The 24,799-nt window shown below is 35.6% G+C and overlaps 1 protein-coding gene across 50 annotated transcripts in view; it reads left to right on the top strand.

Annotated features, from left to right (window-relative positions):
* Nucleotides 1-24,799, top strand: part of LOC105486421 (ankyrin 2) — a 698,368-nt gene that overhangs the window by 526,391 nt on the left and 147,178 nt on the right. For 38 of the 50 annotated variants that reach the window (XM_071093129.1, XM_071093131.1, XM_071093154.1 and 35 more), the window contains 3 exons: nt 18,297-18,395; nt 22,484-22,669; nt 23,093-23,116. In XM_071093129.1, coding sequence (XP_070949230.1) covers nt 18,297-18,395; nt 22,484-22,669; nt 23,093-23,116 — 309 coding nt within the window. The remainder of the gene's footprint in view (nt 1-18,296; nt 18,396-22,483; nt 22,670-23,092; nt 23,117-24,799) is intronic. The other 12 variants (XM_071093141.1, XM_071093166.1, XM_071093151.1 and 9 more) reach the window with 1 other exon arrangement.

The following is a 24,799-nucleotide window of genomic DNA, read 5'->3' as shown; positions in this document are numbered from 1 at the left end:
CTGTATGCCCACTGCTGCCTTTTTCTGGCACAGTGAAGAACATAAGTCGGTTTGTGTGACTGGCTTGTTTTGCAACCTCCTTAGAATGCTGTCAATTTGAGTATATGAAATTGCATTCCCCTAAACACGATGCCTAAAGACCTTTAAGTAATTTAATTGTTAAAACACTATAGTATAGACATTGATCTCCTACTGACACTTGAAGCTTCAGGCTAATGGGAAAAAGAATGGGGATTCTCATTTTAGATAGCCTGGATGGTGAAAATAGAAGTCCAACTAATAAAATGTGTTTTAACCAAATATTATTTTTGAAAATCACTTTCAGAAGGTAATTCTAAGTCTGGAAAATTCTAAATGGAATATCACAAACCTAAAATGTATTGTGTTTACATTTGCTTGTGTCACAATAGTAAAATGATTTTTGAAGCATCTATAATACAATATACCTTAGTTAGAATGAAGTATCAGTGAGGCTAAAGTCACTAGTATAAAAATGTGAAGAACCAACTTTAAATTGCTATTTAAAAGATATCTAATGTTCTTGATTATATGGGCTAGGTTTTTATAAATGTAAAGTTCCATGCAACACCTGCTATTTGGGCAAATACTGTGTGGGCAGCTGTCTCAAATATAAGTCTTGAGAAGGGCTAATTGGTCATGGGTTAGTGTAGTGTTCCACTATAATATAAATCTTTAATTTGATATTTTAATATTTAAGTGATTCATTTATATATGTATATAATTTACATTGATTTAATTTAAATTTTAATCTTCAAATATGCCCTCTGGAATCAGCCTGATATTCCTAGTTGGCTAGTTTTAAAATTTTTAAGTTAATTCCAGATTAAATAGATCAATAGATTAAATTTTAATAATTATTGAAAATTATCCAACTAGGAATATCAGGTTCCTTGCAGAGGAAACATTCCAAAAACCACTGCGAACATCAGTATTCTCATTAAAGGCAGTAACAAGAAAAGGATTCCTGTTTGTGATACTATTTGACACTGCAATCAATCCCTAGCCAATGCAATGAGAAAAGAAAGAGAACTATGAATATAAATGGAAAAAGAAAAGACAAAATGCTGTTGTATACAGAATTTATGATTATTTAAATAGACAATCTGGAAAAATCTACAAATCAATTAATAAAATATTTATTACATTCACTAATTTATTAAGAGCCTGCTGCATATAAAATTCAATACCATGCATCACGGAGTTGTTTTGTCATGGTATTTGACTAAGATTTTCTTCAGCCTAAAGGTCGACATGAATCATTCTGTAAAAAATTTATTACTAAGAGTATTAAGCAGTAAGTTTTTATATATGAGCATGGTAAGTTAGGACTTTAAATATCCTATCTGAAATTAGACTCGTGAGGCACAGGTTAAAGCATCAGAGTGTACTTGCATGACTAACTTCAACTATATTTTTTATTCTTTTCAAATCACTGGGAAATTTTTGTATAATAATTTTAGAATGCCATGAAATCATATTGCTGTGAAAGTACATATTATTTCACTTACAAAAAGTGGCCCTTTAGAATTGTGGATTTGCAGGAATCGAAACATATGTGAACCAACAATGCCATCAAAAGATATTCATTAACTATTTTATTGTACAGGACACTGTCCTGTATGTTGTCTGAACATAAATGGGTACAGTCTTTTAAATCATACCCCTTAAGCATGTTATGTTTAAATAACATATTAACTGACAGACATGAATAGCAGGAAACATACATAATATAATAAAACCTTCACATTAAAATAAAAAACAACATGGGAAAGCAAAATAAAGACATTACTAAGTGAGGTAAATGCAGGAGCAGGGCACATCCCACTCTACTTCTGAATAGGAGAGGAAAGGCAATGAAATATGTTTCATTAATCCACTATTTGTGACCTTGGGCTTATTACTTAACCTCTCAGTGACTCCATTCCCCACCTGTAAAGAAGGGATAATAGTGTTTACTACATAGGGTTTATACAGAGATTAAATGGGTTAGTACACTTATAGTCCATGTAATAAGTGCAATATAAATGTTAGCCACTCTTCTAATTGTTAGATATATTTGCATTATCTACTTAAGTTATTGATGAAATAAATTGATTGGAGTTGAGGACATTATTGCCCAAAATGGCTAATTCTCCATTGAGAGACTGAGAGATTATTATTTTCTGGAGTGGGGAGTGGAGAAAAGATTGTACCAAAGTTTCATCTTGTGTGATTAGCAGCATATTACCTTTACCTTGGTATAACATAGTTTTGGAACACATGGCATGAATGTGAATAATTACAAAAAGGATTTGCTACAAACAGCCAGAAAAAAATGAATATATTCATTAAGTATATACCATATGCCAAGCACTGTTCTAGCTCTGAGGATGCAACAATATAGTCTTTACTTTGCTTTCTTAACTTTTGGTAGTTAAACAGTCAAACTAAAAAAAACAAAACAAAAACAAAAAAACCCACTTTTTTTTCTTGTGTTATCTTCATCTACAATTTTTCTATCTTCTATTATTTTATCATAACTAATATTTTTAATTTCAGTATTTAGCACATTTCAAAGGCTGGAAATAAAGGATTATCTACTTAGGAAAAGCCTTTTTTTCCCAGCTGTTAAATCGAGCTACTCTGTCATCATTTTCTTGTGGTATTTCAAGTTGCAGATTCTTAATCTTCCACCTTACAGTAGGAGCAAGCATTTCTGGCATAACTATTTCATCACTAATATTTATCATCATCTTTCAATTGACTGAGAAAATGACTACAACAGTATAAAACTTCATACATTATTTGGCAGTTTATTGTTACCTCCTGATTTTATAGTCAAGAACTGTTTGAGGCCAAGCCACAGAATACTCTCAGCAGCCTCAGACAAGAAGCACTTTCTCACAGCCTATGCGTAGCACAGCTTATAACGCCAGGAAGGGGAAGCACTATATATTGACATATCTGATTCTAATTTTAGACTTTTAAAGGTGCTTACGTGTAAACACCCTGATTCTGTACTTAGAAGAATTGGTGAATACTCACTTGCCATAGCTAAAAGAAAGATAAAGATGTAAGAATCCTGTTGATTGCCAATGAAAGGCCTTATGAGTGCAATTAGGCCTGTTAGGGCATCATCATTTGAAAGCACAATAATAAATATCATTTCAGAGGCCACAATAATTATTGTTTTGTGCAGTCTTGCTCCAGAAAACACATCCAACAGATCATCCTCATCAGTTTTTGGGGGTACATTTTGAAGCCAATTTGAAGCAGGAAGAACAACAATCAGAAGATATTTTTATTTAAAATCTGGTTCTGAACAGAAGTATGAGGAGTGGGCAGAGCATGCTTAGGTCCTTTTAAGTAAGAGCTTTGAGGAATAACACCTTCCCTTAAAGTTATCGGGGCCCAATTTGTAGCTTTTGTACTTTGGGATCAAGAATTCCATCCATCCAGATTTTTAAGGCCGTTCAAACACTTTTTTTTTTTTTTTTTTTTTTAGAGGAAAGGCTAGCTATAGAACGACTTTGTTGGAATGAGGCAGCCTCTGTGTCAGTAAGGGTGCATCACACTCTACAATTTTCATGATTTGCATGAATCAACCTTGCCACATCATATGCTAATCAGAGATCATTCCTCTGATGAAAACTTACCTTCATTTAATAGTGATTCTTCCCTTGACACATATGAGAATTCTTCCAAGGAGCAGCCACAGGTACAGTAGACACCCAACTGTGTGTTCTCTGTCCTTTGTATGAAATCATCATTCTAGATGACCAGAAAAAAAAAGCAAGTTCTCCTTTCTCAAAATATGAGAACTCCCATTTCTATCACATTTCCCTTTTTTCTATGGCTGCCAAAGTGTTAAATTACTGTACCTCGTTCATTCTGAGTTCTGGTTACCACCACTAGAGGACTACAACTAAAGTTTGTTCAGGGTTGCACTTGTAGCCTTATCTTGACTGTAGATATATATTTTAACCATACATATATATAAAGTGTTTCAAGTAGCCTTAAATTTTTGAATGTGAATACATTTCAAGATATAAATTATAACTAAATACTCCAAAGCAGCGGCCCATCAAGGACCGATTTTGTTGAAGACATTTTATCCATGAGCAGTGGATGGTTTCAGGATAAAACTGTTCTGCCTCAAATCATCAGGCATCAGATTCTCATAAGGGGCGCACAACCTAGATCTCTTTCACAGGCAGTTCATGAGGGGGTTCGTGCACCTGCGAGAATCCAATGCCATCTCTGATCTGACAGGAGGTGGAGCTCAGGCGGTAATGCTCACTCACCCCCAACTGACCTTCTGCTGTGCGGCCTAGTTTCAGTACTGGTTCATGGCCTGGGGCATGGGGACACCTGCTCTAAAGAACACTAAGTGTCAGTATGGAACTGAATGGTTCCGTGTGTTGTCTACGTGAGGTTTTGAGTCAATGCGTTGAAGATGTTCATTCTTTGAGGTTTTATCTTTGGCAAATTGTGAATTAGAATTTGTTAAGCAGCTGCTAAACATTGAGTATATCACTTTTGTGTAGTATATTTTTCTTCTCCATCTCCGCACTGTCTGGGCGCACTGCCTGCTTTAACTCCCTAGCAGCTTTTAAAAGATCTTGGATAAGGGTAAGTCAGCACAGACAAAAACCCACACTTAGTAATGGACAAGTTCTATAGTAAGACTTTCATTATGCTTAAATTGCTCTGTTGTTCAAACATTATAAAACCTATTTATAACCCCAGGTCTTGTTCTAATGCTCTAACCTTTATTGGTATTATACATGTAATATGATATGAAACAAGACTTTGATTATTTCCAAAACTGTTAATACCAGACATAGAGTGAGAATAGCATTATAATTCTGACGACTGTTGAGAAAACATAGCAACTATTTTAGAATTAAAAAAATGAACCTTTTACTTGGAAAATTTTTAAAAAGTTGGAATTCCCTTGGAAGGTGTTGTTATATGTGTGTCAGATGGCATGTTTTAATTTTTGAATTGCCCTGCAAAGTTATCTGTCAGTTTAACAGTAATCATTAAATGACCTCCCCCCCAAAAAATGACTGACATTGATGAAGAAAGCAATAACTTCATTTGATTGGAGATTTAGATTTTCTGGGTGTGTATCTCAGGTGATATAAAGTGCTATACTGCTACCTTCTGTATTTATTAACAAAGCCAAGGCTACTAGCTGCAATTGACAGGAGTATAGGAAGTGTGGCTTTAGATGAGCTGGTCTAACCAGATCACACAGTGTTTTGATGTTAGATGTGTTTTTAAAAACTTGGAGCAGCATTTTATTTTCTCAAAGACAGTTAAGTAGAAATAAGAAAACTATTTGGTAGTCATTCATTTAAATAATTTTGGGGGGTATAATGCCTGAGATAAGTAAAAGAGTTATAGCTTATTCTGAGTGGTTTAATCTAGAAAGCCATTTTTTTATCCTTATTATATTGAATCAACCTCAAAATGGTAGAACAATAACCAATTAAGTTAATACTGTAGCTTAACGCAAAATAATTATTTCAGGTTTATGGATTTTCTTCTGTTGAGGGAAAATAAAAGCACCCTATAGCGATTGTTATTGACTTAATTTTCTTGATGCCATAGTCCTATACAAAGTAGTCAGCATTTTTGCTTTTGGAGGTAACACATTTTCTCTTGCTTCTAAGTTACTAGGTCATGTATTAAATTGCTCAGTATACCTATTTTAATGCACTGGCTACATGCTGAGCAAATTATACTACATACTGAAGATCTGAATCTAGTAATCTATGTTGTTAGATAATTTGAAAGTCTAGAAATGTTTCTTTAAGGAAATGTACCAGGGAATTAATTTCTACCCAATTTCAATATTCAAATATTTATTAACTTTACACTAAAGTTTCTTCTCTGACATTTAGACATTTTCATTACATTTATAACAAATGGGGTACAACTGTAAAATTTAATTTTTATTATTTAAATTAATTATGCATATAAAAATAAAGACATATATTATTATAAAATTTTATGTGATATAGTGAGCAGCACTTAATCTAACATAAACTTAACATTTCTACTGACAACTTAAATAAAAGCGTTATATATACAAAAATAACAATGAAGAAAAGTCTACTGCTGTGTATCTTACTTTGTGTTTTCCCCTCACACAGAAAAAAGTATTTTAAAATCTCATCACTTGCAAGAGCAAATTTACTTTCTTACTGAAAATGATCCACTTGCTTTTGTGTAGGTTAACCTCGTGCTTGAAAATCTATTTTAGATTTTCTCTGCATATGTGTCTCAGGGTCACTAAATAATGTATTTTAACCATAATAATATTAAATAATGTTTTTCTTACTGTTATTTCTGTGATGTGTTTTATGATACTCTTCAGATTTACTGGAAAATGCTTCCTTATGAACTAATGGCAGTGGTACAAACTATATTTTGGTATATACCAAAGTAGGATATACCAACCAGGATACCTTCAATCGCAAATAAGAAACACAGCTCCTCATTAGATAAACAACAAAAAGGGGGTTTTCCTGGCTTTCATAAATAAAAAATTTAAATGGGTATAATGAACTCTAAGATTGCCTCCTGTCCATCCGGTGGCTTATTCATAACCAAGGACTCAGAATCTTTTTTCCTCTTTGCTATAATTTCTGCAGTGCCAGTTTATCCTCATCTGGCTTTCCTTGTGGTCCTAGGATCAGAACCACACATTTTCTTGTTCAGAGTCAAAAGAAGGGAACATGTCTGTCCTAGTTTTCCAAAAGAGAATTCGAGTTTGGTTGATTGAACCAACTTAATTATCTTGACCAAACTTATACCAGCATTACCAAGAGAACGTAATCTGCTGATTGGCTTAAGTCATTTGATAACCTGTCTGGGCCTAGAAGATAAGGAGAGAAGTTCAGCTTTATTGTAATTACGTGAACTTTACTGGAATTATGTGGGGAAACATAGGTACTCTAATGAAAAAACAGGATACTTCCAAGAAAGAAGGAGGATCCTGGGTAGGCACCTACAACTACCCATGTCTATAGCTTGGATACTCCATTTTTAAAAAGTCGTATGTTTTCTGTTTTAAAAAAAAAATATTTGTTTTCTTTTTAAATTTGTTTACTTTTTCTATGATTTTTAAAATATTCATTTGCTTTCTTATTTTTTTATTTAAAAATCCAAAGACATAACAGAATTATTCCATCATAGCTTAACAGTTTAGCAAGGTAGTTACTCATTTTTGCAAAGTGAAATAGAGAGAGAAAAATATTTTGGAGTTATGTGAGAGTAAAAAAAACATTATTTACTCTTACAATAAAGTTGAGACTAGCCATCTCAACTTTTCTGTAGAATGGGGTAATGGTAATTCAGCTATTAAATTTAAATGTTGAATAAAGGAGAAAGGCACAAATCTAAGTCGTCTATAATTGTCAGGAACAAAGGAAAATAAAGCTAAAAGTAAACTTTTAGTCAATCAACAGCTATTTATTGGACACTTACTATGTTCTCAGCACGATGCTGATTCCTATGGAGGATTCCAATCAAGTGTAAGAGAAGAAGCTGCTTTCAAGAAGTGTATAGGCTACATGCAAAGTCAAGATGAACACATAAGAAACAAAGGCAAACAACAGAAGACACTATATGATTTGGTACTAAATTATATGGAACAGACTATGTACTGGAGAGGAAGATTTGGAATAGCCTAGATTTTGTTAACGAAAAACTCATAGAGGACAGGAGCCAGGCATTGACTCGTACATAAGGTCTGCAGACAGGAAAATGAAATGGAAGACTTTGTAGATGGGAAGATTAGTAACAACAGTGTGAGGAGGTAGAATTGAGCATGGTGAGTGTAGAAATAGTGGTGAGACAAGTTGGTCTGCAGCAACATCACAATATGTATTAAAGGTTTGTTTTCATTATAACTTACTGAGTAAAATGGGGAAAGGATATAAAAGGTCTTGATCTTCAGTTATTGTCTATGAAAACTGATCTCCAGGGCTGGGTGCGGTGGCTCACATCTGTAATACCGGCACTTTGGGAGGCAGAGGTGGGCAGATCACTTGAGGTCAGGAGTTTGAAACCATTCTGGCCAACGTGGTGAAACCCTGTCTCTACTAAAAATACAAAAATTAGCAGGCATGGTGGCACAGGCCTGTAATCCCAGCTACTCAAGAGGCTGAGGCAGGAGAATTGCTTGAACCCGGGAGGCGGAGGTTCCAGTGAGCCGAGATCATGCCACTGCACTCCAGCCTGGGGGACAGAGTGAGACTCCGAGTCAAAAAAAAAAAAAAAAAAAAAAAAAGAAAACTGATCTCCAGTCACAGTCAGTAAGATGACAATATAGATAAGTAGGTTGTTGAAAATAGATTTTAGGAAGATTAGTTCAAGTTCATGTATAGGATGCGCTGGAGTGACTAAATGGAAACAAGCAAAATAGTTGAAATGCTTTCTTGATAATTTATCCATGAGAAACTGAAAGCAGGGATCATGGTAGACCCAGAGGGAATACAGTATTTTCTTTCTGTTTGCTGGCGATAACCAGACATGGTATATCATCTGCGGAATTTGCTGTTAAAACACATGGCAGAACAGTGTAGTTGAAAGAACATGAGTTTTGGAATTAAACATGGGTTCGAATCCCAGCTCCATGTTTTAAGTAATGTGAAACTTCAGGCATGCTTCTTAATCCCTGTGAATGCTAATTTCCTTGAGTCATATAAAGATACAGTATTTGTTTCAATGGACTGCTGGCATTAAATAACAAATGTAAAGTGCTTAGACTTCTCTCTTCTTACTAACACTACCCAAATTTCTTACCCACTGGAAATAAAAAACCAGAAGAATTCCTATGCCTAAGAAAACATTTGAACATTCTTCATCAAGCAGGTCATAGAAATTCCATAATGTCACAAGGCAGAGCTTTCCAGCTCATCCCTAGTACATAGCTTAGGTGAAGGTAGAAGAAAGTTAATTGTCCAATTACTAGATAAAAGTACAGGTGTTCTCTGAAACAATGTTTTTTTTTTGTTTTGCAACAGGGTCTTGCTTTCTCATTCAGGCTGGAGTGCAGTGGTGCAATCTTGGCTCACTGCAACCTCTGCTTCCCTGGTTTCAGTGATTTTCCTGCCTCAACCTTTTTGAGTCTGAGGCACTTTGATCCTTATTGAAAAAGGGTAGCTGAGGGAGTGAAGAGAATACTGAGTTTGGATCCCTTTAGGGTTCAGATCTTAGTCTTGCCACTTGGTGTGTCCTTGGGTGAATAACTGTGAGCCACAGTCCCATCATAAAAGTGGCCTAATAGCATAGTTGTGGACAGAAAACAGGATGACACAGAAAACACTTGATAAAACTTAACCTCCCTAGAAAGATTTAGGACATTAGTCATTTTAATGTCATTGGATAGTTTAACTATGAACTAATCTTTTAATCATCTTTGGAGAGAGGAAAGTAGTTAAAATAATTTATAATATCCTAACCCTGGGTAAGAATTGTGAACTTCAGATTATCTGCGAAAATGTATATGTACTTTAATTAATAGGATGCCTTCTTAACTATTAATACTAAACATGTATATAATCATATATTTTGTCCTTTTCCCTTAAATGCTCCCCCAGAGTACACAAAGTAGTCTTTGTCTTTGTGACAACGATTAGTACCCATTGGTTTTTTACATCCTTTGCAGCTGTGCATTCACAGCATATTTAGGGAAATAATTTGAATCATCCTGACCTTAAAGCTTGATGACAATTTGGGGATGTTTTCCCGCTAATCTCTCATAATGCTGATTCCGAGGAAGAAGAAGATGCATAGTGTCTGGGATGGGAACTAGAGTAGTATTTCCCAACCAGTACTAACTGAGTCTGTGAAGATCCTCCTAGCATGTCATGGTTAAGGCTGCTGAAGAGTTCTGCTCTATGAAGAAACATAAATCTTGACATTGACCTGCCTGCAAAAATGGGGTGCTTCTTCCAAAGAGGAATTCTACTTACGGTATTTGAAGCCAGATCTTTCTGTAACCATTCTTATTACTACAAAATTTGCAAATAAATGTCTAAGATATGAGTTTCTTTTCCAAACAGAAAGGAAGCATATACGTTGTAAGAGATGTGGTTGGTAGGGTAGGTGAGGGCCAGATTATGTAGGACTGTATTAGACTTTATGTTAGTTGACTATTGCTGCATAACAGATCATCCCCAAACTTAGTGGGGATATTGTTAGCTTAAAACAGCAATAAATATTATCATCACAGTCACTGTGGAGTGGTGGCTTCGTTGTGCAGAGTTTCTCATAAGGTTGTAGTGAAGATGTTAACCAGAGCTGAATTCACCTGAAGGCTTTTCTAGGGCTAGAGGTATTTGAATTCTGTTTTACTTTATTCATTTATGTAACAAATATTTATTGAACACCTACTATGTGCTAAGCATTTCTGTGGGCACTAAGTAAAGCCTCTCAGAGAGAGTAACACTTATGTCGAGGCCTGAAAGATGAAGAAGATATGGTAAGAGTTTGCAATATCTCTGCACTTGCTGTATCTGTTCACCTCCTATTCTCTCCTTAACCTCTGTAACTGGCCAGTCTACTTGGTGGTCACTCAATCTCTGGGTTAAAAATTCCTCAACTGTAAAATGGTGACATCTGTTTCCTAGATGAAAATGCTACAACATTTTCATCTAGGAAAATAGGGCAGTCTCTTTTAATCATTGAAATATATTTACTAAGCTTAGCAATGTAAGATTGAAAGTAAGAACAAATAAAATGAGTAGTTTACACAGACATTTTGTGTAATCATTTGAAATTTCCATGATCAGTTTCCACTCTTGTGATATATTTTAGAGAATGTGATTTAGCTTATGCATCATCTATGAAATTACCTAAGGTCTATCTTTAGCTGAGTGGTAATATAATGAATTGTAGTTTTCTATATTAAGTTCTGGCTAAGAGATCTTTGAAGGTTTTTTTTTTTTTTTAATTTTAAGACCTGTAAGAATTCTTTTCAAGATGCATTCTTGCTTTGGCTTTTACCCATACTAGTAATTTCTCTTACTGTTCTTTCACTATTCATTAGACTCAGGTTTAGAGGGAAAAATCCCCCAAGTGAAATATGTGTCTGCAGCAAAGACACTCATACTTCCCATACAGACACTACATCTTTTGAGAGACAATGGAGCAAGAAGAGAAAAGAACAATAACGAACATTCCACTTTCTCTGTATCTGCCATCCTGATTTCATTTAGACCTCCCAATGTTCTCTCTGATCTGTGTGCATAGGCCAGAATATACCTTCTTCACAGAATTAATTGCTCAGTCTTTAGTATTCCAACAGCATTTTATTCATGTTTCTCTTTTCGAAATTATAGTATGTCTGTAGCCTTAAATGATTCTATATAGATGTATTCTGTGAATTGTCATTTTTTTTTACTCTTGAGAGCAGGAACAATATTGTATTCACGTTTGTTACTTTCAGAACACCTAGCCCCATGCCTAGGAATAATTTTTAGAACAAATCTGGTGCTATAAAGACTGTTGAAAAGGAATAGTAACATTGACCCTTATATTAAGATAAAAGTAATTTTATATGATCACTTTTTTTAAAGTCAACCAAGTGATGAATCTTCACTTGTGTAAGAGCAGAATAAAGTTATGCGTGCCAGGAAAATTAAGGCTGAAAAGTTAAGATTCTTTAAAATTAATAGTAATGACAATTCTTAGAGTTGAAGTTCTTGTCTAAAACATTGGTGCTAAACCATTAATTACCTTGTATATTAACAGTATTTTTCTCTGTATAATTTCTTTGAAATGACTTACGAATATCAATAAATTTACTTGCTTTAAAGATTTTCCAAAAGCTTCATTAAATCTACATCCGATATGTAAAAATATAAATATTAGCTCTTGCACATTCAATTTCCCAAGATAATCCAATTACCAAAAGGAATTTTCACCATTGGCTAAAACCTGATTACTGGTTTATAGTTACATAACTAATGTAAATAGGAAGATATTTTTGTAATAAGTATTTGAATTCCCTAAAATACAGCATGATTTCTATATTTGAAGAAAAGCATTATAGCTGTTTAATAAACCTGAGAACTATTATCAATGACTGATAAATAATACAGACGGAATGCACTGCTAATCTTCCTAATCATGAAGCAGAGTATAAACAAATGAAGAGTAAATTACCTTTTAAAATACTAAAATCATATTAATACTTGTAATTCTCACTTCTTGGGATTTAACAAAAACCTGCTTTCCACTCTTCTGGACTATAGTCTGGCCTCCGTTTTCCAATATATCCTCCCCATTCCTCACCAAGTAATATCTTTAAAAAGCAAATGTATCTGTGTCAAACCCCTGTACAAAAAACAATTCCTAGCAAGGCTTTCAGAATAAAATTCAGACTCCTCAGCAAGGCAAACAGGGACTGATCCCTGCCTATCTCAGCTGCTTCTCCCCAGTAACAATGCATTATTTGTAAGTTTCCATATGTTCTGTGTTGTCTCATTGCACGGTGTTCCTTCTCTTTCAAATACCTTTCCTGCTTCTGTGTCTTCAGTGTTACTCCCAGTAACTTCTTTCAGATATCCTTTCCTTATCTAGTTGAATTATGGGTCTTTCATCTGTGTTCTCTTTATATCCAACACATGATTTTTTAAAAAACTAATTATATAGGTGTTCACTAAACTGTAATACAGAATTTTGCTAACTTGTCCATCTCAGTCTCTGGGCTGTGAATTCTTAAAACAGGAACCTTGCATTTTGTCTCTGAATCGTTAAAACTGAACACAATGCATAGCAGTGAAAAGTCACCAAACATATATATATATATATATATATTTTTTTTTTTTTTTTTTTTTTTTTGAGACGGAGTCTCGCTCTGTCGCCCAGGCTGGAGTGCAGTGGCGCGATCTCGGCTCACTGCAAGCTCCGCCTCCCGGGTTCACGCCATTCTCCTGCCTCAGCCTCCCGAGTAGCTGGGACTACAGGCGCCCACAACCGTGCCCGGCTAATTTTTTGTATTTTTAGTAGAGACGGGGTTTCACCGTGGTCTCGATCTCCTGACCTTGTGATCCGCCCTCCCAAAGTGCTGGGATTACAGGCGTGAGCCACCGCGCCCGGCACCAAACATATTTTTGTTGAGTAAATATAATGAATAACAAATAATTCATAGATTTCTATACACAGGGGTAATGTTCAAAATATTTAATAACCAGTTGCTAGGGGCACCTGTTGGTCACACCAGAACTACTATAACAACTGGTAATGCTGTTCTTATTTCACCCACCCAGTATCAGCCTGGGCTGTGGATATCTTTGACTTTTTTATACCAAAAAGGAGAAAATGCATCTATTTTCGTACCTACATGCAACCAGAGACTTTTTAGAAACACACAGAGACAAAAGGTGTTGGAAAGCACCTGGATGCATGTACGCAGAAGCCAATACAGTTATGTTCTTAAGCTATTAATATGTGATGATAAATGCTTTCCTATAAAGTTTACAGTAGAGTGGTGTTAAAGTGCTGCCATGCCTTGTCCTAATTACCCAAAGGCATGTTTTACATTCTCCAGTGGGCTATTTTTTGTTGTTAAATACCAGTAAGTTAAGAGAGAATAATTTCCACATTTTAAGGACCTGTAGTAAATCTTTATTGCCTTACTTCACATGTTTTGTAACAATAAACAACTCTCCAATCTCTGAACCAAAGCTTCCTTCATCTTTTATGTACACTACTGCAAAGGGTACTGCAGGAGCTGATTGACAACCTACTTCCTTTCTTGTGTCCTAGCACCCCAAGCCAAGGCATCTGTTTTCACCAGAATGAACTTTCTAAAATGCAAATGTGATTATGGTGCTCCCTACCAAAATACATTCAGCTTTTCTGCATCACCTGTAGCAAACTTTTCAAGGCAATTTAAAAAATGTGCTTTTAAAAAAATGCTCATTTTTGGGCTTTGCACATGGAGACTCCAATTCAGCAGGGACGAGGTGGTAGAGTGGTACCTAGGCACTCTTAAAAACTTTTACAGGAGATTCTATCACACAGCCAGACTGAGGAAAATTCATCCACAGGATGGAGTTCTAATACCATTACAGGGAAGAGACTATTCAGAAACTGCCACCTGCCTGTCACTCCCAGATCACTTATTAGCTGCAAGACTTTGGCTTAATTATGTAGGTATTTGAGCCTCAGCTGCCTCAGTTTGAATGAGAATGCTAGTACAAATGTTGCAGCACTCTTCTAAGTATTAGATGTAGTATTAGGTCATTTATCATCCAAACTGAGGCACTATTAATAATTACTCCAGGATACTATGATAAACTTGAGCGGTCCCAGACAAACCAGGACACTATAATTTAAGGAGATCTATTCAAAGCATTTTTTACCGTGGATATAACAGAAGCTCAATAAGTCACTTTCATTTTTATCATTCTTCACATTTGCTCCCCTACTTTGCTGGAAGCTGTAGCACACCAAGGTCATGGCACAAGGCACTCAAGTGATGTTTGCGAAATGCTCTAACCAAGATTTTGAATGTTCGTCTGTCACTACCCTTCTCCCCATATACTTGATACTTTCTTCCTTGATGTTTTTGTTTTGTTTTAATTTTTTATTTCTATAGGTTTTAAGGGAACAGGTGGTGTTTGGTTGCATGAATAAGTTCTTTGGTGGTGATTTCTGAGATTTTGGTCCACCCATCACCCGGGCAGTATACACTGTGCTCAATCTGTAGTCTTTATCACTCAGCTCCTTCCCACCCTTCTCCTCCAAGTCCCCAAAGTCCATTGTATCATTCTTATGCCTTTGTATCCTCATAGCTTACCTCCCCCTAAGAGTGAGAACATACGGTGTTTAGTTTTCCATTCCTGAGTTTCTTCACTTAGAATAATGGTCTCCAGTTCCATCCAGGTTGCTGCGAATGCCCTTATTTCATTCCTTTCTATGACTGGGTGTTAGTACATGGTATATATACATACCACAATTTCTTTATCCACTTATTGATTGATGGGCATTTGGGGTGGTTCCATATTTTTGCAATTGTGAATTGTGCTGCTATAAACACGTGTGCAAGTATCTTTTTCATATAATGACTTCTTTTCTTCTGGGTAGACACCCAGTAGTCTCCCTTGATATTTTTTATAAGCCTTGATATTCCCCTCCTTTTCTCCTCTACCACTTTAGCTCATCTCTTTGTAGGTCCCAGGACAAGGAATGCAAAGAGGCCCGCTTGTAATTTATTTTTTAAAATTAAAAGCTACATATCAAGCTAAAAAATGGTTAAGTGTCTCCTATTTTGACAGGTTAATCATGACAGGTCCAAAGTTAGATATCCTGGAATGCCTGGAGTTGCACACAGGACTGTGATGAGGGCAGTGCCAATCCTGGGGCCCTACCACCCAGTCCCCTTTCTACTCCTGTCCCTGACTCCATCTGTCTGACAGGAGCATCACATGTAAGGGTGTGGACACACAAACCTGCACATATTCAAGCTTTGTACATCTCCCACTTCTACCTTCCCTAGCAAACAGCTTGAAGGGTGTGTATTATATACCTGTTGCCACTGTAACAAATTACTACAACACCAATGGCTTGAAACTGCACAAATTTATTATTTTTTAGCTTTGGAAATTAGTCTTACAGGACTAAAACCAAGATGTTGGCATTGCTGTTTCCTTCCGGAGGCTCTAGGTGAAAATCCCTTTCCTTGCCTTTCTCAACTTCTAACACTTCTTTCTATGATCATGGTCCCATCCTCCATCTCCAAAGCCAGCAGCGTAGCATCTTCTCTCCTCTTTGCCTTCTGTCTTGCTCTTGTAAAGACCCCAGTGATTACACAGAGCCTGTTTAGATAATCCAGGATAATCTCCTCGTCTCAATTGTTTTTAACTTAATCACATCTACAGAGTCCCTTTTGCCAAATTAGGTAGCATTTACAGGTTCCAGAGATTAGGATGTGGACATATGTGGGGGCCATCATTCTGTCTCCCAAAGGGTGTGCATACCAATGGACACTTGAGAGGATGAACCCAAGGAAGAAGTGTGAGTGAGCATTGGAGCCACACTTGGGAACACCTAGGCAGGGATTCTGGTCATGGAGGAGCTGTAGGGTCATGGTGAGCATGTCCTCTTGGCCCTCAGGATTCTTTGCCCTGCCCAGCCAGAGGGGGTCCCTCTAAAGCTCAGAACCCAGGGCAGGGTCCTTTCTCAGGCAGGGACCTCAGCATAGTACATCTCCTTTCTCCTGCTGATCTGGCAACCTCTGTCTGATTCCCTTTCTCTTGATCTCTCTATAAGACTGTCAGAGAAAAGCATGTTAGCAAATTGTTTTACTGTATCAAAAGTTCTTTTTCTTTTATTTTCATCCCTGCCTTTTGCTTGTCATGAAAGAGCCCCATTCCACACCCACTCATTGTTTTTACCATCCTCACTGGCTTTCCCTTCCTTTGAATCTCTAATTCTATCCTTCCGCCACCTCTTCAGTGTTCTTAAAATACACAAGATTTCACCTGCTTGCTGTGTGTGTTTTTTTTTAAATATGCTATCCAGCTAGCAAGTTATTCCTGAATCCTACAACATTGTTAATTCATTCCTCTTATATTTCTTTTTTAGTTCTAAATTTTCCTCCAACATTTGGAGCCTGAAGAGTTTCTTCTATAATCTAATTTAAAATCACTCTACTTGGTCTACTTGTATACTCTCTCTTTATATTTTGCTGGATGTTGGCCATTTTAAATAATGTTTCCACACTTATACTATATATACAGAAGAACTTATATTTCCAAAAAAGTATCTTTAAAAAATGTTTTCTCCCTGTAGTCCCAGCTACTCGGGAGCCTGAGGCAGGAGAATTGCTTGAACCTGGGAGGCAGCGGTTGCAGTGAGCCAAGATTGTGCCACTGCACTCCAAACTGGGCAACAGAGCGAGACTCCATCTCAAAAGAAAAAAAAAGTTTTCTCTTAAGTTTTAAAAAATCTCTGAACTCTGATCTGTGTTTTTACTTATTCTTGTTAATGCATGGAAAGTTTAAGGAATCATCTATGTTTAAGGTCTACATAGTTTGGAGAGCTTATGAATTATTTCACAAGAAGGTTTTGTAGATTTTTTCCTTAATGAGACATTACATATTCCTAAGGCTCTGATGAAAAGAAAATTTGCCCATTTAAATTTGATTTAAAATTCATATTATACAATTTCAGTAATTTTAAAAATCTCTGATTATAATAATGTTATAATATTACTATAGTGTGTGCTCCACTAGGGTGCATGTGTCTGTCTTATTTATCACTGTAGCTCAGCGATAGTCTAGCCACCAGTGGCTGTATTTTAGCAAATAACTGAGAAAGTGAATGTGAGAATGAGTGATAGAATTTCAAAATGGCTTTTAAAAGCAATATAAAGATGTTCCATATAAACCATGCTGCCTCAATCAGAACACTGAAATATAGACTTTTAAATTCTCAATCAAATTTGTAGTCTCTCCTAGACTATTCTGCTGTGAGTAGTAAATTACTTCACTAAGGGTGCTAACTAAACTGTGTATATTCAAGATAACCATGGTCTGTTTAAATAGTTTATGAATGATAAATACAGAAGATATTATATAGATGTTATTTTATAAAGATGCTATAGTGATAATTCTGTATGTTATAGAATTATATAGACACTGAGATACCAAATATGCTAAAGACACTAAGATATCTACTTTTTTTTTTTTTTTTTTTGAGACAGAGTCTCACTCTGTCACCCAGGCTGGAGTGCAATGGCCGGATCTCGGCTCACTGCAACCTCCGCTTCCTGAATTCAAGTGATTCTCCTGCCTCAGCCTCCCTAGTAGCTGGGATTACAGGCATGTGCCACCATGCCCGGCAAATTTTTGTAGTTTTAGTAGAGATGGGGTTTCATCACTGTCCAGACTGGTCTCAAGCTCCTGACCTCACGATCCACCCGCCTCGGCCTCCCAAAGTTCTAGTATAGGCATGAACCACTGCGCCTGGCCACTAAGTATCTTTAACATAGTGTTAGCAGATGAGAAATGTGACTCTCTGGTACTGAAATGAAGACAGGAAATGAGGGAAACTATCTTCCTTAACTCTTTTTCCTCATTGCTTTAGGAATTGTGTATGGTGCTTGGTTCACTGCAATTTTGTCTAGCTTTATAATGGTAAAAATGTGTATAATTTCTTCAGTATGAAAGTATTTTATATAGCTTCACTAAGTCGAAGGTTTACTTCCTCGTGTTCTCTCTTATACAAATGATTGAAGATGTCTTTTTTTTATTTCTTGTCCTCAGAATGGCTTTACTCCTTTATACATGGCTGCCCAAGAGAATCACATTGATGTTGTGAAATATTTGTTGGAAAATGGAGCTAATCAGAGCACTGCTACAGAGGTAAGACTGTCAGCCCTAAAGTCTTGAATTCTTTGATCCTAATGTCCATATTCTTTATATCAGTCTGTAAATAATCTCCATTACTTTGTCTGAAATATGCTAGGAACGTTCATGTTACTATTATAATCACAACAGTGGTTATGAACAAATGACTCAGGCTTGTGCACGGAGTTCCATCAGTTTATGCCTTCATTTTGGATTCGTGTCTACTTATTCTTACATAAAATCATGCCTCCATCAGTTTTCCATCCTCTGGCCTTTTGGGAGCTTTGTACCATTCTAAAATTCAATTACAGTAAATTCTACTCATCTCTTTGCACCAATATTTTATCTTTGTTAGGATCTAATATAAGTCCTTAATGGAACAACTTTTTTACCATCAGAAATAATTCATAAGTATCTGTGTTAGCACAGTTTCATGAGGAATGTCACTAAAAAACACCCTGTACCTTATTGAAGCACAAATTATGAAACATGGTTGTGTGACTGATTATGGCAACAATTGAATAGAATGTTCAAAATCAGTCTAGTTTTAAAGAGTTCCAGGACATCTGGACCTAATAAGTGAGAGTGGACAGGGGCCTTGAGAACATCAGTTTTCTTTCCTAAGCACTTATTATTTCACCTAGTAAGTAGAAACTGCTTTGTATTTTCCTTCTCATTTTTGCTTAGGTAGGCAGATTAAGCAGCAAGTTCAAGGGCTGTCTGGGGCAGTGATTTCAAGTGATGCTCCAGAAGCTCTTGTGCTTCGGGCCACTGAAAGGTTGGGAGTGGGCCACATGCAAGAGGAGAGGAAGAGAGCTCGCCTGAGACATGTCTCTCCTTACCTCTTTCAACCAGAGTATATGGGCTTGGCTTTTCCTATTTCATATTTTGTGGCCCCACTGATAAAATTTCAAAACTCCTGGCCTGAACTGAAAGAAGACTGATGGATTCTTGTTACCCAGAAACTATCTTAAGATAATTTTTAATGTGGCTTCCTTTCTGGACAATTAAGTCTTTAGGACATGAACTCCCTTCTATGCTGCATTAGAAGGAGAGGTTATTAAAATATAATAAATCCTTTTCCAGTCCCTTTGGGAGAAAACTTTTTATGGAGCCAATTGCAACGACTTTCTGACAGCTTATTCTCATTAGTTTAAAAAAAAATCCAAGAAAACACTATGAATGAGACCATGTTGCCTACCTATGACTGGAAAACACAACTGCCCAGTATGAAATGTTTTTGAGTTCTGTATTCAATACACACAGATTTTATACTCTTGCCACTTGGATATAGTGTGATTTTTATGATTTGGGACCTTTTCTTTCCTCAGACACTAGTTCTGTCCATGAGTACCATGTGAATATCTTCGGGCAGAGCTCAGGTAACAATATGAGTCTGCATCTTTGCATCTGGGCCTCTGAGAAATATATCAAAATAAGGACATCTATGTTTGTTTTATTTGATTTTGATTTTCTTGAAAGCAGAATCATTTACCAGATGAAACCTTTACTCTAGAGTGCTTCTATTTACCAAATAGACTTAAGGTTTCTAGTGTAGGATTTAGGAAAACTGAGCTTGCTGGCATTCCCAGCTGTCTCATGGCTTCTGGCTCCTTTGGTCTAGACCTCTGTAGCATTTCCCGTTTGATTCCAAAAATACCCTTTTATGTACATTGCATCAGTAGGGGCTATGTTATACTTTGATCCCCAGAAAGTTAAAATCCTCTCTGATTCCACAAGGAAATGTGTCTTTTGCAGATAAATCATGTGAGGTTTTAAATTCTAGCTTAGACACATTATATACCTATTATTTGTTTCATTTTAGAAACTCATTTAAATAGCTAAAATTGCTTTTTTCCTATTGAATATATAAGTTTAATTGGTTAAACTCTCATTGTCTGCACTAATGGTTATCAAAAAACACACATGGACAAATCTTTACGTATTCCTTTTTAGTGTATCACTCTGTAAAAAAAAAAAATAATGTTTTTACAGGGCTGTATGGTTGATTGCCATTTGATATCCTGTGTTATATTGCTAAATACCATCTACAGTCTTATGTGAACATGTGTGAATATACCTAAAGAAGGGACTTGCCCTGAGCTGGTTGGTAGCTAATTTGCAAAAATTAATAACTAATCAAGATATTATGACCACTTTAAAATCAAATAATTGTGAGATTATTCAATGTGGCAATGAAATTCATGACTGAGAAGAAATATTTAAATTTCCCATAATTATGGCACTTAGCATTGGTAAATGAATGATGAAAAATGAAGCTACTGAACTTTCATATGCATTTCCTTTTAGTTGAGGTACTTGAACAAATCATTCCAAATGTTTAGCCTTATCCCATGCAGTATAGATTAGAGTGAAATCTACATGGTGAAGATCCAAGGTTAAATTCTCAGAAGGGAGTTCTCAGTCTCTCCACTACCATTTTTATACAGTATTTCTCTACTCTCTTCCTTCTTCCTAAATGTTACCAAAATTAAAGGCCAAAAACTTTTTAACGACATTCTGTTCTGTGAGCAAATGCCTCATCTCCAAGAAAAAAATTAATTTCACACTCTTTTAATATAAACTATCACAGTGCTGCAGGAGATAATACATTTAAATATGTATGTGATAATGAGTCTGTGCTTTTCTCATTCACAGAGCATTTAATATGTGCCAAACAAAGTTCTAAATTCAGGCTACTATTTTTCATCTTAAGATACTACATGCTTTACTCTTCCATTCTGTTAATGTGTTATGTTTAAAAATCAGCTATTATTAAAAAATTATTATTGCTGGTACTGCATACATGATACAATACACTTGAGGAAAACTATTTTTTCCTCAAAAGTCTGCAGTGACTTTAAAACAATTATTATTGGAAAAAAATTGAGTAGTTAAATTGTGATAAATTACCATTGTCTCTAGAGTGCAGTCTCGGGTTCAAGCGATTCTCCTGCCTCAACTTCCCAAGTAGCTTGGATTACAGGTGCACACCACCACATCCAGCTAATTTTTTCTTTGGTATTTTTAGAGGAGATAGTTTTTCACCATGTTGGCCAGACTCGTCTCAAACTCCTGTCCTCAGGTGATCTACCCGCCTCGGCCTCCCAAAGTGCTGGGATTACAGATGTGAGCCACCCTGCCCGGCCTAGAATGCAGTCTTTCAATTTACCATTCTATTGTCTATATTTTTTTCTCTATGTGAATGGAAACTTCTAACTTTGAGACTTGTTTTCCAACTTTTGTGGATTAAGGGTGTTTTTTTTTTTTCTTTCACATAAGTAGAGCCTAAAATATATTATTTTTTGATGTACTTGTCACCCTTCCAAGAACTGAATACTTGTTTCTAGAGAGAAAAATATAGCTTTCCAAGTTTTCTAGCATGATTATCTACTACTAAGTTTTCTCTACCTTTTCACTCCCCATGCTACTGGTTTTTTACTGTCTTCTTAAGTTTAGAATTGAAAACAGGTTTTTCTACATTACCTAGCACATGTAATTTTATATCTAAATGGTCAAAATAATATAAAATTCAACTATTAAGGGCATAATTAATAAATTAGCCTAATTTGCCAGAGTTTTAGATCGTATTGTTCCCTAAACTTCCAAAATTGAATTGGTAATAGACAACTCCATCCCTAGGGGCTGTTTTCCTTAACCATTCAGTGATATTTAGTAACCTGCATAGTCAATCATATATTTTATTTCCCTGTCTCAGTTACCATATCTTCGATTCCCAGTCAGACTTGGTCTCCATTCTTTCTACCCTTCCCACTTTTCTGCTTTACCTACAGAGGCATTATTTAGGATTGGTTCTCAGTTTTATTTTTCGATTGCAACCATACATTTGAGCACATCCTGTATGTAGTATGTTTGTTAAAGAATGCGGATGTTTTTCAAAATGTATAGAATAGAAATTAGGAAAGCCGTTTGATTAAAGTATTCCATAATATGATGGATAACTGGTTATAATCTGCTTCTAATCTTCCCAGTAATATTTGGTTGTCAATCTTGATCATTAAAGATTAGAGCCATCATTGCTTAGAACTAAATCTCTAGCATCTAAAGATGTTAACGACAATTTTTACCTTCTGTTTTACCAGGATGGCTTTACTCCTCTAGCTGTGGCACTCCAGCAAGGACACAACCAGGCAGTGGCCATCCTCTTGGAAAATGACACCAAAGGGAAAGTGAGACTGCCAGCTCTGCATATTGCCGCTAGGAAAGACGACACCAAATCTGCCGCACTCCTTCTTCAGAATGACCACAATGCTGACGTACAATCCAAGGTAAAAGCTGAACACATTTGTGGAAAGGAACTCTTTGGCTGCCAGACTCCTCCTGGGGGATGATAAAGAAGTAGGCCATGGTGATAATGCAAAATTATTTCTGGTCATAAAAAGATATAAATGACTTTCAGAGGTATTTCAGAAAGAAGGGGACCATCTAAAAAAATTAAATGCAAGACAATTTTCTTTAAAAGACAAGGTTGAGCTTTTTAGAAATCTGCTTTCTTATTCTGTTTTTAGTCACAAATAATAGAATTTAAAAGATAAAATTGTATTGTGTAGTGCTTGGGGATGTCTTCTTTCAGTAGAATGCATTTTGGCATGTTGGAACAGTATACCCAATTGCAGTGAGCATATTGACTGTTACCATAATTTTGCATTGTGTAATATCTTCCCTCTTTCTCCCAAACAACACTGCTTCAGATGATGGTGAATAGGACAACTGAGGTACAGTATTGTGGTTATACCAAAATTTACCTTGTCTTTATTTTTAGTTTTTGCCCAATTAGAATAAATGCTCACTAATTCATACTAATGATTACAAGTTCCATTAATGGGAAATTAATTTGGAAACCTTTCCCATAATGAAGGCAAACTGATAATTCAAAGATACTCAATGTAACATATAATAGAAGCATTATTTTATCAGTAAAACTATTTAAATAGGTTATTAGAGAATGAAATGAAACTCTTTCTTAACATATATTTTAATGAGTGAACTTTACTATTAACTTATTGTCAAGAAGAGATATGATTTTATTTCCTTAATGAGAATTCTCAGGTTAGAGTTTTTACGAAGTGAAAATTTGGGAGGTTTCTCTGCCACTGTGTTTTGTCTTTTTATCTAATTGCAGTTGCCCTTTTTTTCCTGTATGCTCTTTTTCTTTACCACATTTTATATAATAAATATTATTGAACGTATCAAGAGCAGACCAATTGCTTTTTCTTCTAAGTCTTAAAATACTTGTCATAGAATCGTATATTTTCCACATTCCAAAATAAGTCACTTCAATCAATAAGAACATTAAGTTCAGAAGCCTCTCAGTATGGTGTGTTTGTATATGTATGTATTTGGTAGTCTCTCCTTGGCCATTGCTACAGAGAGACACTAACACAAACATTGTTGATGTATATTACACAAATTAACCTATACTCAAAAACAAGTGACTATTTATGTAGATCCGTTATTGTTTTGCTGAGGGGATTCTTTAGACTATCATCTCATTTGATGACTAGGTTGTGGACTTATGAGCATTCTCACAGAGTATACTTGAATTATTTGTGTTATTTCCTTTGTTCCCTGCCTTTGTATGGAACCTAGGTCAGAGACAACAGAAAGCCCAACTGCTTGGTGAACTTGTTCACAACTAGAACCATATAAATTGATATCTTAATAACTAGTTTCAATACCTTTACTTTCTTAGATGCTTTTTGATGATTATTTAATATACATTTTTGAAAGTGGTATTGGCTCTAAACATTGTGAAAGCAAAAGTTTGGGTGAATTTTTACTGAGTTATAAATATTTCCTTGAAGACAATAGAGTAAAAAGAATAGAAACCCCTTTGTCTAATCCTGTAGAAATGTGAACTCTGCCTCCTGCTTCCATGTTAATCAGGGAAGAGTTCCTCTGAAGGGCTGATACGAGTTTTGTGCTGATCCAAGATTCACAGCCTGGGTATCATTATGAATGATCAGTGAGGCTATATCAGACAATAAGTTAGTTTATTTTTGCAAATGATATTACTATATTTAAAGACTTTGAAAATGATTCAGCCAGCCTCAGTATGTTTTTCTGAAACTAAATTGTGACATCAATAATAGACACACACTCAGGATATGTCTGAGTGACAGGAAATATCATGATAAAAATGAAACAAATTTAGTCAATTATTTCCTAAAATATAAAAATTTGACATTTTATCAAATAACAGCCAGGTTGAGGGCTGATTTCCCCCTCCATTTTGACGTGAATATTGGCATGATGTAAATGCAAAATAAAAATATCTTGATCATAGATGTGGGATTTTGATTAATAGTTACTGTTCTTATTTTGTGTCTTACTTCTCTCTAAGTGAGAAATTATTTGTAGTTAATGTTGCTACAGTAATAGCACAAATTTTCATTACC

Source organism: Macaca nemestrina, chromosome 3 (assembly GCF_043159975.1).
Source record: "Macaca nemestrina isolate mMacNem1 chromosome 3, mMacNem.hap1, whole genome shotgun sequence".
NCBI lineage: Eukaryota > Metazoa > Chordata > Mammalia > Primates > Cercopithecidae > Macaca > Macaca nemestrina.
The sequence above is the reverse complement of the archived record's forward strand: the minus strand, read 5'-3'. Positions and strand labels throughout refer to the sequence as shown.